Genomic DNA, 12,268 nt, shown 5'->3' with positions numbered 1-12,268 from the left:
ACAGAATCTCTAGATTCTGGAAGCAGAAACATTAATAAGTGGCTGGTTTCCAGAAAGTAAAGGGAAAAACCAGTTGGCTTTTTATTATAATGCAGGTGAATCCTTGCATAACCAAAGTGACACATCCATGATCTTTTAAATTTTTTCTTAGTCCACACTAAGATGAAAGTATAAAATTCATCAGACTTGGAGAAGTTATTTGGAAATGGCACAAAACCTTCCATTATGCACTAGATCTAGCCATTGCCGAAAGTCGTTCTTCTGGAGAATTCTTGAAATGATTTCAACGGCAGTCATCTCATGTTCACGTTCTATTGCTCCCTTCCTCATGAAAATGGTGGTTTGTTTTTTCCATCACGATTCAGTTTCAATTGTTCCTCAAATCCCTGCTCTTCCTTTAAGCCTTCCTGGATCACCCTCACCTACCACTGAGCTTTCTCATTTATATAATGGGGACTATAATGTCTACCTCCCAAGGAATTTGAGGATTGTTAGGATGTGAAAATCCCCAGCATTCAGTGGGCCACAGACTCTTTCAAGGCTAACACAAGTTATAAGCCCTATTCTCATTAAACGCATATACACAAAAATTTTACCATGGTTTTTTAGGGAGTTTATGAATACCTTAAGCCCCTATTTGGGAAAAACCAATTTAGTGGAACAGATGTTTTTTGAACAGCTACTGTGTGCTAAATTTAAAAAATCCACAATAGGCCAGGCGCGGTGGCTCATGCCTGTAATCCCAGCACTTTGGGAGACTGGGGCGGGCAGATCACGAGGTCAAGAGATCGAGACCATCCTGGCCAACACGGTGAAACCCCATCTCTACTAAAAATACAAAAAAAATTAGCTGGGTGTGGTGGTGCACGCCTGTAGTCCCAGCTACTTGGGAGGCTGAGGCAGGAGAATTGCTTGAACCCAGGAGGCGGAGGTTGCAGTGAGCCGAGGTCACGCCACTGCACTCTAGCCTGGCACCTGGTGATGGAGTGAGACTGTCTCAAAAAACAAACAAACAAAAATCCACAATATACTTATTTGCTTAATCCTAGAATACATATAAAATACTTTTAGAATTGCTAACCCATATCTATGTAATTAAAAATTACTAATTACTGTAAAATATTTGTTTAGAAATCTTTTTATCTTCAGATTTATATTATATATCAAGACAAATTTCTTAGGTTATTTTCTTCTTCATTCTCTTCCTTGTGGTTATGTTATTCATTTGTAATAGTTAGGTTTATTTTTTACTGTTTGCATTCCACTTTGGGTTGTACCCTCACCCTGCCTTTATTTATTTATTTATTTGAGACAGGGTCTCACCCTGTGGCCAAGGCTGGAGTGCAATGGCATGATCTCACCACAACCTCTACCTCCTGGGTTTGAATGATTCTAGTGCCTCAGCCTCCCAAGTAGCTGGGATTATAGGTGCCCACCACCACACCTAGCTAAGTTTTTTGCATTTTTAGTAGAGACAGGGTTTCACCATGTTGGCCAGGCTAGTCTAGAACTCCTGGCCTCAAGTGATCTGCCTGTCTCAGCCTCCCAAAGTGCTAGGATCACAGGTGTGAGCCATGGCACCCGGCCTGTTTATCTTTTGAGTATGGGCAACACTAATGTTGTTCTAAAAGTCAAAACTATACTAAGGTATGCCAAGAGAAATGCCACTCCTTACCATTTCCCACTGCCCCATTCTTTTCACCTCTTTTCCATCCGTCCCCTATAGGTAACCAGTTAATTAAACATTAGTTCCTAGATTAATCCTTCCTGCATTTCTTTTTGCAGAAATGAGAAGATACATGGATATTCGTATATATTCTTCTCTCTTACATGAAAGGTAATAAAATGCAAAAGACTATCTATAGAGATAGTTCCTGACTTATAATGGTCTGACTTAGGATTGTTTGATTTTATGATGATGCAAAAGTAATATGCATTCAGGAGAAATACTTCCAATTTTGATCTTCTCTTAGGCTAGCAAAATGAGTACAATATTCTCTTGTGATGCTGGGCAGCAACAGAGAGCCACGGCTCCCAGTCAGCCACGTGATTATCAGGGTAAACAACCCATACTCTATAGTGTATTGTGTTGCCTGATAATTTTGCCTAACTGTAGGCCAGTGTAAGTGTTCTGAGCACATTCAAGGCAGGCTAGGCTAAGCTATGATCCTCCCTAGATTAGGTGTACTGAATATATTTTCAACTTAATATGGGTTTATCTGTATGCAACCCCAGCAGAGGTCAAGGAACATCTGTAGTAGGCTACACGATGGAGACTCTTTCATATTTTGTTTTTTTTTTCACTTAACATATCCTGGGAATCTCTCCATATCAGTTCAAGGAAATCTTCCCATTCTTGCATAGTACTCTATTGAATGAATATACTGTAGTTTTTTCAACCACTCCTCTATGTGTGGGCATTTAAGTTGTTTCTAATATTTTGCAATTACAAAAAACACTGCCACAAATAACCTCGTGCATATGCATTTTTGTACCGTTGGAGATATAACTTCATGGTAAATTCCTAGAATCTGCTAGATCGGAAGTTAAGTGCACATAAGTTTTGGCAGATACTGCCAAATTCCCTTCCAAAAGAGTTGTATCAGTTTGTGTTCCCATCAGCAACATAGAAGTGTGCCTGTTTCCCCAGAGCCTCACCACAATAATGTGCTACATTTTTGTCTCCCCATGCACTGTGCCTGTAAGGGGCAGAAACAGGTACATTCAGCCACAGTACCTGGAACTTGTCCACTTTTCAGCAAATACTACAGCTAACACCCTGGTCTAGGCCACCACCATGTCCTCCTTGGGTTACTGCAGTAGCTTTCTGTCTTCTTCTTACAGTCTTATCTCCATAGAGCAGCCAGGGATCCTTTAAAAAGATGACTCCCTGTTCAGAATTCTCCAGTGGCTTCCCATGTCCCTCAGAATCAAATCCAATCCTAGCACATGAGGCTCTAAGTGTCTGGTTTCTGGCTTCATCTCCTGCCACTTTTTCCTTCAGTTGCTCTGCTCCAGCTATGCTGGCTTCCTGCATACGGCAAGAGTCTCTGCACTTGTCCCCTCTCCCCAAGATACTCTTCCCCAAATATCCACAAGCCTTACTCCCTCACAACTCTGTCCTAACACCACCTTAAGAGAATCATTTTCCCTGAACCAGCTTCAAACACTGTCCCCTCTCTCTTTTCCATCCCCTCACCTTGCTTTATTTTTCTTAATGACATTCAACAATACCTGACATATTGTATTTACTAGCTGATCAACTGGTCATCTGCTTATCCACCTTTCAGTGGAATGTAAGATTCATGAAGCCAGAAACTTTTTGTTGGCATATAATAAGCAATCAATATGTATTTGCTGAATGAATGAAATGCATGCTGAATGAACAGTGGCTCAGACTTGCTTCTTCCTATTGTCTCTTAGGCACAAATATTTCGTCCTCCCCTGAACTCAGTTTGGACTTATCTTTGCAAATTGCTTGACTATTAATTATTACTATCTTGTGAAATTTCTTATACTCCTATTCTAAATTACCACAGCTTATCTCTTTTTGTTTAACTTATCACTTGCTTACTTATTTTCTCCCAACTGCATCATAAAACCACTTAAATATATTAGTCCTGTTTCTGTTTTCCTACTTGGCAATGCATGGTGTCCAGCATTGATCAGGGACTTGATAAATTTGTTGATTGTTCAATACTGATACACAATGCTGTTACTTTAAATGAATAAGGATGAGATTAAAAATTATAGCTAATTAGAATGAGATAAATTGTAACCACGCTGTAATAATTACTATTCCAAAAATGAACCTGAGCAATGTCCCAGTTTACAGGGAGAGAAAAAGGCAAGGGGAGGGAGAGAGAATAGCTGCCTCTGAATTTAGACGAGATTTATATAGTTCCTTAGCTCCAGAAAGGTCACACTGCCCTTTTTCCTATCCAGAAAGGATAGCATCTAAAAACAATTTCTGATGCCCAGTTCCTAGAAATTTTTATAACACTAGTTCTGTCCTTTCTAAACACTCTAATTCTTGGGAAATCAATTGTCTGGCAATTATTTTCATTGTTAAATTCTGTCCAGTGAGACCAGTAACTGGTGAGGAATGGAGTTTATAAGATTCACCTTCATCCAAGTAGAAGAGAATATGATTTCACTTAAGTCAAGAAGGCACCTGCCTTTGCAGATTCTCAAAAGCTGGATACAACTTTAAGACCAGCTACTAACTGAGCTCTTGGCCATGCTGTATCCAGCGAGACCAAACCAGAACAAAAACTGATTTTATGGAGTCGCTGCAACATTGGGAAAGGAGTTGTTTTCAAAGCAGTCTGGTACAGAAAGTGACAAAATAGTCAGGCTGTACAGTGAGAGATAACCCACACTTGCAAAGACTCTGAGTAATGGTCAAACTACTGTTACCATGTAATAGCAGCTGTATTTATATAACAGCTGTAATTTAAAACTTACTCTCAGGCTAAATGATAAGCGGCTGAGGCATTTTGGGTCAAAATATGTGATGCCTTTCTTTCAATGTCTAGGTGTGGCTATCCTGAGGTATCAAACATTATATGGACAAATAAGAATTTATTCCTTTTCTGAGAATGTCAGGATGGAAAGTCAATCTCTATTCTTACTTTATAAAGAATTCCCGGAAGTTCTTTCCAATCTTTGCACAAATATGGACAAAGCTGTCATCCTGCTTACCGTGTCTGCTGATAAACCGGATACAGCTTTCCACCACCAGAGGAATTGCCTGGCTGGAGTCCTGAAAAGCCAAAGGGAAACACAACATTAGAATCTTTGAATAGGTATAGCCCAGGGTCAGAGAAAATGGGCCAAACTGCGCAGAACTGTCTCAGGGGATCAGTGGCCGGTCTACAAAGAAGCACTTGGCCTGTCCTCCAAGTTCCAGAGCACAAAAGTACAACCATCTACATGGAATGCTACACAGATGCCTTAAAGTCAGCATGCCCTAAATAAAACTGATCATGTTTTATCCCAAACCAGTTTCTCACTGCCCTCCCCACCACCTAATCAATCAGTACATTCTGTCACATTTGGCTTCTCAATATCTCTCAAATCCATTCACTTCTCTCTATCTCAACTGCCACCAACCCAGTTCAATCTACCAGTACCTCAATTCCCATCCTTGCCATCTTTTGAGCCACATTTCTCTTCCTTCACATAGTGATTAGGTAATCTTTAAAATTTCATGATCTAAATTCTTTTAAAGACCTCTTATCACGCCCTTTAATTCGGCCTTGCATGTCGAGATCGTGCTTTTGCCTCCAGTTCCACTGTCCGTCCTCTCCCCTAGCTTCTGCTACAGCCATGCTGGCCACCTTTCTGTTCTGCAAAGTCCTCCTTTCCCTCATGGCTCTGCATGAGCTGCTCCTGCTGGGGGCATATTCTCCTCAACCCTGATTGTGACTCCAATGTGTGGATGTGAATATTTGTTGGCGCTTGTCACCACTACAGCTCAAGCTCCATAAGGGCAGAGATCCCATGTCAATTCCTGGGTGTCCAGGGTTGGCCATGATACTCTCACATAGGAGGTGCTCAATTATTTTCAGTTGAAGGTAGCCAGATGAACTAATGGAAGCTTCAGAAAGATGGTTTCTTTGGTATAAAGGTAAGAAAGAAAAGGAAAACTAAATAGTGGGGACTGATAGGTATTAAGCAAAGAAGCAGGCCTCCCAGATGTCAATCTTTGCTCTGTTGTTTTGCTTCAAAATCTGGCTCATGACACTGAACTTTTTTGGGCCTCAATTTGCCTTTTACAGACTGAGGAGGGGACTGGAGGCAAGGAGAGTAGTATTTCCTATTAGAACATGAACATTAGTGCCTACCATTTATAGAGAAATTTAAAGAGGTGTGAGACCATGTGCTAACTCCTTTAGATGGACCAGTGCTGGTAACAATCCTATGGAGTAGGTATTATTATTATTATACTCATTTGAAGAATGAAAAAGTGAAGCCAGGTGTGGTGGCTCACATCTGTAATCCCAACACTTTGGAGGGCTGAGGCTGGCAGATTGCTTGAGATCAGGAGTGTGAGAACAGCCTGGGCAACATGGCGAGACCCTGGTTCTACTAAAAATAGCCTGGCATGGTGTTACACGCCCGTGGTCTTAGCTACTTGGGAGGCTGAGGTGGGAGGACTGCTTGAGCCCAGGGGCCAGAGGTTGCAGTGAGCCAAGATCAAGCCACTGTACTCCAGCCTGAGTGGTGGAGTGAGGCCCTGTCTCAAAAGAGAAAAAGAAAAGAAAAATGAAGAAATGAAAGCTTAGTGAGGTTAAGTAGCTGCTACGGTCACATAATTGGCAGGTGGTAAACCTAGGATTCAAACCCAGGCAATCTCCCTTGAAGACCCAACACTTTACCACTACCCATACTGCACCCTAGGCGTTCAGCAAACATTGCCAGGTGTGCATACCAAATATTGCACAAAACCAGTAGGGTTTTATTTTATATTTTAAATTAATGTATTGTTTTTAGAGACAGAGTTTTCCTCTGTAGCCTAGGCTGGAGTACAGTGGTGTGATCATAACTCAATTTAATCTTGAGCAACTAGTCTCAAGTGATACTCCTGCCTCAGCCCCCTGTGTAGCCGGAACTACAGGTACCCACATCACACCCAGCACATCTTTAATTTTTTCATAGAGATGGAATCTCACTATGTTGCCCAGGCTGGTCTCAAACTCAGCCTCAAGCAATCCTCCTGCTTTGGCCTCCCAAAGCGCTAGGATTACAGGTATGAACCATCGTGTCTGGTCTAAACCAGCAGGGTTTTATAATGCAGCAGAATGTACAATTATTCAGCTGTGTGGAAGAAAGATCAGCAAGAGGGGCCTGAACTTAACTAGAAAGGGCTTTAGACGTTAGGACAGAGACTGGACTCTCAAGGGGGATGGGTCCGTGTAGCTTCTGCCTGTCTGACAGGTTTGCGTGGATCCCTACTCTGGCTCTGAATTTGCCACTGTAGCCATAGGGTTTGGCCACTATTAGGCAAGCAGCTGGGCCTCACAGAGATGTCAGGCTGAGAGAAGAACTGGCTTAGCCTCTAGCTCTCAAGCTTTCTGGGAACCAGGGATGATGCCAAAGGGGAATTGGTGTCAGGATGGTCCCAGCGACCCAAATGCTCGTCTTCATGACCCCTAAACCCATCTGCTTCCTCCAGCTTTCCAGCTATAGCAGCCAGTGTCTGCCCTCTTGTTGGCATCACTGACTGGCAAATTAGGCTAGGGTGATCTCAGGGGAAGAATCTTTGTCTTCCTTACTCTAAGGAAGAAACTGGGTTCCACTATAAAGATACCAAAAAAGCTCAATTTGGGAGAAGTCTTTTTATGTTTACAGACTTGTTATTATATTTCTCATTTATAAATAATGGCAGCAGAAGAATGAAACTACAGCCCTATCTCTCACCATATAGATAAACAAATCAAAATGAATTAAAGACTTAAATGTAAGACCCGAACCATGAAACAACTGAAAAAACCCACTGGGGCAATGCTTCAAGGATACTGGTCTGGGCAAAGATTTTTTGAGTGAGACTTCAAAAGCAGAGGCAACAAAAGTAAAAATAGATGAATAGGATTATCTCAAGCTACAAAGCTTTTGCATAGCAAAGAAAACGATCAACAAAGTGAAAAGACAACCTAAAGAATGGGAGAAAATATGTGCAAACTATCCAACTGATAAGGGATTAATAACCAGAATATATAAGGAACTCAAACAACTCAATAGCAAAAAAACAAACTAGATGATTAAAAAAATGGGCAAATGATTTGAATAGGCATTCTCAAAAGACATACAAATGGCCAACAGGTACATAGAAAAAATGCTCAATGCCGCTAATCATTAGAAAGGTAAACTTTTAAAAAACACAGTGAGATATAATCTCACTCCAATTTAAAAATGGCAATTATTAAAAAGAAAAAAAAAAAAACAAATGCTGGCAAGCATGCCGAGAAAGGGGAATGCCTGCACACTGCTGGCAGGAATATAAATTAGTAAAGCCATCACAGAAAACAGTATGGAAGCTCCTCAAGAAACTAAAAATAGATCTACTGTATGATCCAATAGGCCCACTGCTGGATATACATCCAAAAGAAAAGAAATCAGTACACTGAAGTATCAGTATAACTGCACTCTCACATTTATTGCTGCATTATTCATAATAGCCAAGATATGGAAGCAACTTAAGCGTCCATCAATAGATGAATGGGTAAAACTTAGTATACACACACAATGGAATACTATTCAGCCATAAAAAAAGGAATAAAATCTGTCACTTGCAGCAACATAGATGGAACTGGAGGACATTGTGTTAAGTAAAAAAAGCCAGGCACAGAAAGATAACGACTGCATATTCTCACTTGTATACATAAGCTAAAAAAGTTGATCACATGAATGCAGAGAGTAGAATGATGTTTCCAGAGGCTGGAAAGGATAGCAGGGAATGGAGGAGTTAAGAAGTGAGGTGGGGCCAGGTGAGGCGGCTCATGCCTGTAACCTCAGAAATTTGGGAGGCCGACGCGGATGGATGATGTGAGGTCAGGAGTTTGAGGCCATCCTGGCCAATGTGGTGAAACCCCATCTCTACTAAAAATACAAAATTAGCTGGGCATGGTGGCAGGTGCCTGTAATCTCAGCTACTCAAGGGGCTGAGGCAGGAGAATTGCTTGAACCTGAGAGGCAGAGGTTGCAGTGAGCCAAGATTGCACCATTGCACCATGGGCAACAAAAGTGAAACTCTGTCTCAAAAATTTTAAAAAAGGCTGAGGGTGGGCATGGTGCAATGGTTCATGCCTGTAATCCCAGCACTTTGGGAGGCCGAGGCTGACAGATCACCTGAGGTCAAGAGTTCAAGACCATCCTGGCTAATATGGTGAAACTCCATCTCTACTAAAAATACAAAAAGTAGCCAGGTATGGTGGTGCCTGCCTGTAATCCCAGCTACATGGGAGGCTGAGGCAGAGAGAATTGCTTGAACCGGGAGGTGGAGATTGCAGTTAGCCAAAATGGCTGCACTGTACTCCAGCCTGGCCTGGTGATAAAGCAAGACTCCACCTCAAAAAAAAAAAATTGAGGTTGGTTAATGGGTATAAAAGTACAGTTAGATAAGTGAAGCAAATTCTAATGTTTGATAGCACAGCAGGATGACAACAGTTAACAATAATTTATCAGATTTTCAAAATAGTTAGAAGATTTGGAATGTTCTCGATAGACACACACACACACACACACACACACAAATTATAAATATGTGAGGTGATAGTTACCCTAATTACCTTGATTTGATTATTACAAATTGCATGCATGTATCAAAATAGTGTACGTACCCCGTAAATATGTACAATTGTGCATTAATAAAAATTATCAAAAACGGTAGCAGCAATAATAATAAAGATAGTGATATGAGTGTCTGCATAGTTTTGTTGATCCTAGATTTATATATTATGACCTAGAGGGAGGAAAGTTGGAAAGCTTACAGGCTACTGGCTTCAACAAGTTATGTGAGTACAAAATTTGGCCCGCAGGTGCAGGAAATGGAATATCAATGGTAGTTAAAGGTAAGTATGAAGGGTTGGCAGGAAGCAGGTTAAAATATTAACCTGCATGTCTGTGGTTACCAGCAGCACTCACATGCAGCTCCCAGTGGATAATGTATGGCAGACAAGGGTAGGCTAGAGATGACCTGTCCTACTGCACAAGCATTTTTCAAGTCCCCATTGCTCCAGTGGAGTCTAAGTGTCCAATAGGAGCACAAAATGGACAAAGTCACAAACAAAGGCTTTGAAAGCTCCTGCCATCCTCCTCTCCCCTTGTAATGTTTCTGAGCAACGAGTAAATTCATTTCCCCAGGATATGCCTGTGAGCTCCTGTGATGCCACGAAAACCTGTACTTCACCATTGCCCTTGCGTAGAGTTGATGGAGTTTGGTTTGTTTGTTTATTTATTTAGAGACGGAGTCTCACTCTTGTAGCCCAGGCTGCAGTACAATGGCATGATCTCTGCTTACTGCAACCTCCACCTCCCAGGTATTTCTCTTGACCTTGGCCTCCCGAGTAGCTGAGATTATAGGTGCCCACCACCATAGCTGGCTAATTTTTGTATTTTTAGTAGAAACAGGGTTTTACTATGTTGACCAGGCTGGTCTCGAACTCCTGACCTCAGGTGATCCACCCGCCTTGGCCTCCCAAAGTGCTGGGATTACAGGTGTGAGCCCAGACTGAGCAGTTTCTACATTTTTATGCACTTTGTCTCTTCCTTTCTACCTTCTCTTAAATCCTTGTCAGTTTAATTCCTTTATGCACTTTTTTTTTTTTTGGTCATGAAATCTTAGGTTTAGAAGGGGCCTTTAAGGAATCAGGCCAAATTCTCATCCAACCTGATTAAGGGAACTTTAAATCAAAAGTGGAGGGAGATAGGTAGGGCCTAAGCTAGAAAACAGAGTAAAGCAGTGGTCCAGTGATTTGCAGGCTGAGGCGGGGGTGGATCATTTGAGCTCAGGAATTTGAGACCAGCCTGGGCAACATGGTGAAACTTGGTCTCTCTTAAAAAAAAAAAAAATTAGCCAGGCATGGTGGTGTACACCTATAGTCCCAGCTATTCAGGAGGCTGTGATGGGTGGATTGCTTGAGCCCAGGAGGTGGAGGCTACAGTGAGCCAAGACTGTGTTACTGCACTCCAGCCTGGGTGACAGAGCCAGACTCTGTCTCAAAAAAAAGAAAAAAACAATCAGAAAGGTGGCCAGAAAATCTCTGAATATGCATTACCTGACATAATTTCACATTAGTAAGAAGGTTAGAGTTTTTGTTAGGTATTAATTTGTACATTTGTCAATTTTCATTTTCACCAATGGAGAAAATACAAATCCTGAAAAAATACACATAAATTATATGTAACGAGAAAAAAAAAGCATCAAAAATGGAGAAAATACAAATCCTGAAAAAATACACATAAATTATATGTGAGTAACGAGGAAAAAAAAGCATCAAAAATGGAGAAAATACAAATCCTGAAAAAATACACATAAATTATATGTGAGTAACAAGAAAAAAAAGCATCAAAAATAAGATTTGGAGCCTCAGGGACTGTGACTAATGGAGTCCCTCTGAACTTTAATCGAGATGTGAGGGGAAGGGCTACGCAAATCGAAATGTGATGAGGGAAGGTGAGACTGATGCTGAAGGTAGAAGGTGCTTTCACAACTTTCAAGCATAAATGTCTAGTCGATCACTGAGGAGTTATACCCAAAGACTCAAAAGGACAGCATTATAGAACAAAAGAATGCTTAGGGGAGAAGAGAAAGATTCATCTAAGGGAACAAGAGTGACAAAGGAAAGAATAGAGAGAGACATCATGACAGGACAGAGCCCTGGAGAAATGGCTAAATTTAGAGAAATGGAGAAAGAAAGGCCAACAAAGAAGATAAAAAGTCACGGCCAGGAGAGAAATAATGCTGAGCTTACAGGGAGCAGGGAAGGTCTGGAAGCAGCAGCGGAAGTGTCTTCTTTTTAAAAAAGATCTGGAATAGTTTAAACCTATTCTTTGACAGGGTCAAAAATGACTGGAACCCATTAGGGACCCTCAAAAACAAAAGTTACTAGCTTCTTCCTCTTGTTTGCCTGATTTGCCATAAACAAACAAACACACAGACAATTATTTCCTGGTTACTTATACAAGATGACTCATCGTCTAAGTAACTAACTATTTTACCTTTCTGACCATTTTAGGAAAACTTTTTGCTGATCCACTAGTAGATTCGAACTGCTAGAGAGAAACTGGGGCAACAGAATGAAAACAAAGTCTTTATTTGATTGGGGGTTTTGGCGTATCCCGTAAGTGCTATGCAAATCTAGCACCACCAGGCAAACACACTCTGCCTAAAACTGCTTAGGGGCAGCAGGATGCAAACCAGATGGGTGCTGTTCTCTTCCAATGGTGAGCCCAACCAAGGACACATATCACCTGCCAAACTGTGGTCTCTGGCACTCCTGCAGCCACAGTGGAGGCTGCAAAGCCCTTGCACACATGCTCCATCTATAAGCAAGATGCCTAGTTTCAGCCTAGGAACTGAAAAGAACCTGGCATCTTTCATTTCTTTTATTAGTGTTAAAGGGAAAATGGCTTGCTCCCTCTACAAGATATGCACCTATTAATTTTAAATGCAATAAATTATCCCTGGAAGTCACTCCATTCCTCTCTAGTTTTAAATGAAATTATGGGAGAAAGAGGAAAAAGAAAGAAAGAGAGGAACAAG

At 41.2% G+C, this 12,268-nt stretch overlaps 1 protein-coding gene across 9 annotated transcripts in view; it reads right to left on the bottom strand.

Moving 5' to 3' along the window:
• SRGAP2 (SLIT-ROBO Rho GTPase activating protein 2) overlaps positions 1-12,268 on the bottom strand; it is a 270,134-nt gene that overhangs the window by 27,302 nt on the left and 230,564 nt on the right. For all 9 annotated transcript variants that reach the window (XM_010341021.3, XM_003930445.4, XM_010341022.3 and 6 more), the window contains exon 14: positions 4,705-4,765. In XM_010341021.3, coding sequence (XP_010339323.1) covers positions 4,705-4,765 — 61 coding nt within the window. The remainder of the gene's footprint in view (positions 1-4,704; positions 4,766-12,268) is intronic.

The sequence above is a fragment of the Saimiri boliviensis genome, chromosome 14 (genome assembly GCF_048565385.1).
Source record: "Saimiri boliviensis isolate mSaiBol1 chromosome 14, mSaiBol1.pri, whole genome shotgun sequence".
NCBI classification, from domain to species: Eukaryota; Metazoa; Chordata; class Mammalia; order Primates; family Cebidae; genus Saimiri; species Saimiri boliviensis.
The sequence above is the reverse complement of the archived record's forward strand: the minus strand, read 5'-3'. Positions and strand labels throughout refer to the sequence as shown.